Source organism: Condylura cristata, unplaced genomic scaffold (assembly GCF_000260355.1).
Source record: "Condylura cristata isolate star-nosed mole 26May11 unplaced genomic scaffold, ConCri1.0 scaffold00025, whole genome shotgun sequence".
NCBI lineage: Eukaryota > Metazoa > Chordata > Mammalia > Eulipotyphla > Talpidae > Condylura > Condylura cristata.
This window is the reverse complement of record NW_004567126.1, coordinates 31,615,294-31,620,779: the sequence shown is the minus strand read 5'-3', so window position 1 is coordinate 31,620,779 and position 5,486 is coordinate 31,615,294. Positions and strand designations below refer to the sequence as shown.

The 5,486-nt window shown below is 70.9% G+C and overlaps 1 protein-coding gene across 1 annotated transcript in view; it reads left to right on the top strand.

Moving 5' to 3' along the window:
- EVI5L (ecotropic viral integration site 5-like) overlaps positions 1-5,486 on the top strand; it is a 16,232-nt gene that overhangs the window by 8,461 nt on the left and 2,285 nt on the right. Inside the window, exons 10-15 of the mRNA XM_004688967.2 lie at positions 60-113; positions 891-923; positions 1,697-1,837; positions 3,739-3,867; positions 5,098-5,238; positions 5,313-5,468. Coding sequence (XP_004689024.1) covers positions 60-113; positions 891-923; positions 1,697-1,837; positions 3,739-3,867; positions 5,098-5,238; positions 5,313-5,468 — 654 coding nt within the window. The remainder of the gene's footprint in view (positions 1-59; positions 114-890; positions 924-1,696; positions 1,838-3,738; positions 3,868-5,097; positions 5,239-5,312; positions 5,469-5,486) is intronic.

The window sequence follows — 5,486 nt, the reverse complement described above, 5'->3', positions numbered from 1 at the left end:
CCGGGCGCGGGCGCCCCGCGGGCGCAGGAGCTGGGCGCTGACGTGCCCCCTCTCCACAGCGGCTCCGGACGGAGAACCGGCTCCTGAAGCAGCGGATTGAGACCCTGGAGAAGGTGAGGGCTTTCGCCACCCGCCTGTCGCCCAGAGCCCGCCTGGCCCAAGCAGGCCAGCCTCCTGCCCTGGGCCAGCCCACCCTAGCCAGCGGGCCGTGGGGGCGCACTGAACCCCACCCCGAGCCGCCGCCGCCCTGAGCTCGGGGCTGTGGGGAAACACGGGGCGTGGGGCTGAGTCGCATCCCGGCCAGCTGCGGACAGTCGATCTTTGTGCCTGTCCCGCCCGGCGCTACGGGAGGGCGGACGGAGCTCCTGCGTTGCCCAAGGCACCCCACTCCAACAGAGGTGGGGGGGCGACCTCCAAGGGGTGCCTTGTCCTTGACCCTGGGCCCCAGCAGTTTTAAAGATGGGAATAGAGGCAGGGCCCTCACTCCCACGACCCCCTCCCCAGGGCTCTGTTGCTCCCCCCCAAGCCTTAGGTCTCGCTCTGCCTCTGAATTAAAATGTGCCCACCACCCTCCCAGCCCGGCACTGCCACCCAGCCCCTCACCCGCTGGGGGTGCCCCTTATCACTCGGGTGAGGCCCACAGCGCCGACTGTCCCCAGCCGCCAGGGCGCCCGCCACCTGCCCACACAGACCCCCCAGAGGGAGCTGCTCTGGCTCTGGTCTTCCTTTGGGTCCTCTCTGCTGGCTCTCTGGTTTTTCGGGCTCACTCCTCTCCCCGCTTCTAGAGCTAGCCCGCTGCGTAGTGACGAGTGGTCTTGTCTGTCTCTCCCTCCCGCCCCTGCACTTCTGCTCTGCCTTCTCCCCTGTCGCTCGGACCCCTCCGCCCGTAGGAGAGCGCAGCTCTGGCTGATAGGTTAATCCAGGTACTGTAGCCTTTTGTCTCCTTCTCCGTGTCCGCCACGGTCCGCACACGACAGCCAGTAACCGCCTCTTCCCTGGCCGCCGCCGCCCTGGGGCACGCGGCCGCCTGACGCTGCACGGGGGCAGCTGGGGCCTCACCCCGAGGGGCTGGGGGGCGTCTGTGAGTGGAGGTAGCAGCATGGGCACAGCCTCCCCGGCCGGCCGAGGGGCACAGCGGCCCCTTGGGCTCAGGCACCCGCCTGGGCCTCCCGCCCTGCCCGCCCCCGGGCCCCCGCCGCGCCCCCTGCTCCCACGCAAGGCCTGCGTCTGCTCTCACCCACCTGCTTCTGCCGCTGCCTTGCCCTGAGTGGCTTTATCTGGAAGCTTCTGCCTCTGCCTGGTGGCTCCACACGGGAGGGGGGCCCAAGATTGGGTGGGGTGAAGGCAAGATAATGGGCAGGCAGTGTTTTAACCCCGGTCAGGGCTGGAGAAGGGGCGCATCCCGCCGGCCCGGAGCCCAGGCCTCCGCGGCCCCGAGGCCCAGCCTCCCCCGCGGAGCGCCGCCGGGCAGGGGCTTGACCCCTCTCTGGCCTCATCAAGGACCATCTGAGAGCAGTCAGGAGAGAAGGGGCTGTCTGCAGGTGCAGGCCTGCGTCCCCCTCCGGCCAGAGTCCGGCGAGGGCGTCCCACTCCTGCCCTGCACACATGCAGGCCCCGTGGGCCCCGCCCAGGCGCGCCCCTCCCGCCCACGGGGCCAGGTGAGCAGGTCACAGCACCCCGTCCTCGCTGTGCCCAGGGGCAGGTGACGCGGGCCCAGGAGGCCGAGGAGAACTACGTCATCAAGCGGGAGCTGGCGGTGGCGCGGCAGCAGTGCAGCTCAGCTGCCGAGGACCTGCAGAAGGCCCAGAGCACCATCCGGCAGCTGCAGGAGCAGCAGGTACTGGGCCGGGGGCGGGGCCCGGCCAGCCCGTCCTCGCGAGGCTTCAGCCAGTTGCCTGGCTGCAGGGAGCGACAGACCTGCCCCTCGGCCCCCCTTCCCGGAGGGCCAGGTGAGGGGTGTTACCAGAGCCTAGGCAGATTCCCGCCATCCCCACGCTCGCTGCAGAGCATCCCGACTGGGGAGGGGTGCGGCGACTTCCCATCACGCTCTGGGTGGCACCTGCCACGCGAACCAAGGCGTCTGCCTCCCTGGCCGCGTTGGCACCCTGGGCTCCTGGAGGCCTGGCTGGCCCGCACGGCCCTTCCCTTGACTGATGGGACTTTCTTTGAGGGAACCCGGTGTCTGCCCAGGGCCCAGGGGCTAGTGGGCCTCCCCATGGCAGGCCCAGCAGGGCAGGGGCCGGGAGGGGCTCTCTCTTCCGGTGCCCAGGGCTGTGCCCACTGCTCTGAGCTGGCAGGCTGGGGAGAGGGGCACGCCCATCTCCTGTAGCCCTGAACCCCAGCTCCGAAGGTGGGAGGTCTGAGCACCGCACAGCTCCTCTCTCTGAGAAGGGCTTCCCGGGCCGGCCCTCCGCTGCGCCCAGGTCACCTTCCTTAGCTGATGCCTCAGTAGCCGCTGGGCCCCACGCCCAGTGCAGGAGCCCACGCAGACACCCTGGGGGCGGGAGAGGAGACTTAGGCCCCCTGGAGGCCCAGCTCAGGCCCCGCAGTGAGGTGGGTCCCTGACTCCGAGAACCTGCCCAGGGCCCTGGAGAGAGGTGGAGCAGGCCGGCCCCCGGGGCCTGGAGGCCTTGGCTCGGGGGGCTGCTTTGCTCCTGGGGACAGGTAGGCGGGGCCTCACCTGGCCTCCCATGCCCCCTCCCGCCCTCAGGAGCCACAGCGCGAGGGGTACCGGTGCTTGCACAGCGGCCCTCAGCCCGTGGGTGCTGTAGCCCCACCTGGCTCCGGGGGCACGTCCAGTGGGCCCGAGCCGGAGCCACCATCTTGGCGTGAGGCCTCCGCTCTGCCAATCACCTGCCACGCTGAGCTCTCGCCGTCAGGGGATGCCGAGCGGGCGAGGCAGGGCGGGACTGCAGGCAGCAGGCCAGTGGCGGATGGCAGGCCCTGAGCGCTCCCCTGGGGGCCTCTGGGAGCCGCGGCCACGGGCACCCACTGCGCTCGGAGCCCCCCGCAGCCAAGGGCAGCCAGCAGGCCTGGGCTGCCGGTCCCGGAGACCCCACTGGGAAGGGGATGGTGGCCAGCAGGCGGCAGGGTGGGAAGCTGGTTGTGGCCCCGGGACTCCCCCGGCCATGCGCCGCGACTCGGGCTTGGGCCTTGATGGTGCCCATCACCCCGGGGCCCCTCTGAGAAACTGCGCACTGAACAAGACAGTGATCCCAGCAACATACTCCCGTCGATGCCCGTTTGGAAACGGGGGAGGAGGGGGCGAGAAGGCTGGCGGAGCAGGGACAGGATCTCCGAGGCCCTGAGCCCCATCCTACTCCCACCCCACCACGTTAGGCCACTGACCACCCAGCAGGAAGGAGGCCTCAGAGAACCCATCCTCCACCCCCACCCCAGCCATCCTGGGCAGCAGTCACTGGCGTCCCTCAGAGGGCATCATGAGGCCACGGAAGGTCCCCTTCAGAAGGCCCCTGTGTGTGGCTTTTCCAGGAAGAAAGTGAGGTCAGTCCAGGGGGCGCCAGGTCCCCAGGCACAGAGCACCAGGGCCCCGGTGACGAGGCTCGCCTCCCCTGAGGCAGGACGGCGCAGGGAGGGCATCTCACCGCCCTCTGCCCACAGCCAAGCGCGCTAGCCCAGGGCCCTGGGGGGAGCCAAGACCCACGCCCACAGCCAGCTAGCAGGAAGGCGCCCCCCTCCTGCCACAGCCGGGCCCCATGCCAACCTCCTCCTGCCCAGGATAACCCGCGCCTCACCGAGGACTTTGTGGCCCACCTGGAGACTGAGCTGGAGCAGTCGCGGCTGCGGGAGACGGAGACGCTGGGGGCCCTGCGGGAGATGCAGGACAAGGTTCTAGACATGGAGAAGGTTCGATGGCAGGGGTGGGCGAGCGCGGCGCAGGTGGCGGTACTGGGCACACGGGCGCACGGCCAGGCCCTAGCCGAGGGAAGGCGAGGCAGGGGCGGGTGGGGAGCGCCCTGGAGTCAGGCCCTCACTGCCTGCCTCCCCCGAGTCCCCGGTCCCCTCGGACTCCACACCAGGGTCTGGGCAGAGGAAAAGCCGGGCCCTCTCTGCACACCCTCCCCAGCCCTAGGTGGTGCCCATTAGGCGAGCCTCGCATGCCCACGCCCACATGCACTGCGCAGGCCGCCGCCCACAGCCCAGGCTGCAGGCTCAGTGAGCGGCCCCGGCTGGCGTGCGCTGCAGTCCCGGCTTCGGGCAATGCGTCGGGCCCAGCCACCGGGTCCCATGCGGGAGAGGTGGAGTCCAGGCCTGTCCGGCTGCTCCCACCACCCCGCCGGGCCCACGGAGACAGCCGGCACCCTGGAGGCCGGCCTCCCTGCCTGGGCGCTGGGGCCCGGGCCCCGGGCTCCTCTCCAGCCGCTGTGGGCTGTCAGTGGCCGCCGAGGGCATCAGGGCCACCCAACGGTGGCAGGAGCCATGCCCACTCAAGCCCCTGAGCCTGCCCCGTTTGGGGTGTCATCACGGTGTCCCTGCCTGTCTGAGGTGGGGTCCCCAGCCAGTCCCGACAGCTGGCTCAGAAGTGCCTTCCGATGTGCCTCCCTCCGTACCATGGGAAGTGTGCACACAGCAGTTCCTGCTGCCCAAGCCCCACACCCAGACGGGGTCACGAGGGCCTCGCAGGGCAGCGGGGTTCAGTCCGAGGGGCTCCAGCACTTCCCTCACCGCTCAGCCTGGGCAGGACGGGCCCCAAGCGCGCCGCAGCCTGTTCCCACGGGGGCTGTCCCTGCCCCACTGGGACAGGGCACGGGGCTGGCATGGGCCCCGAAAGTGGGTTCAGATCCCTGGGTGCACCCACCCCAGGCCGCCCTGCCTGGCGGCGGAGCAGTAAGTTACGGCCCCACCCCGTGGCCCTGCCGCGGGTGCGCCTTGTCAGGGGCCCGGGTTACCCCCACATTCCAGATCAGGGTCTTCGGCTGGAGTACGTAGGTGGCTCTGTTTCTGGCGGCTCTTGGGGTCCAAGTGCCCCGAGGTGGGTGCCGGCAGTGGAGCTGAGTCGCTGCGGCGGGCTCTCCGTCCTGCAGGTGGGCCGCGGGCCGGGCCTCTGCCCCGGCTCTGACCCCTCTCCTCCCCCAGAGGAACAGCTCGCTGCCCGATGAGAACAACGTGGCCAGGCTGCAGGAGGAGCTGAAGGCCCTCAAGGTCCGCGAGGGCGAGGCCGTGGCCTCGGCGCGGGAGCTGAAGCTGCAGCTGCAGGAGCTCTCCGACGCGTGGCAGGTGAGCGGCTGCGCGGCCGCACACAGCACCGCGCCTCTGCCGGCCTCTGCCGCCACCTCCTCCTCTCCCTGCAGGCCCACCTGTCCCGGGGTGGCCGCTGGAAGGAGTCCCCGCGGAAGCTGGTCCTGGCCGAGCTGCAGGACGAGCTGATGAGCGTGCGTCTGCGCGAGGCCCAGGCCCTGGCCGACGGCAGGGAGCTGCGGCAGCGCGTGGTGGAGCTGGAGACGCAGGTGGGCAGGCAGCGCGCC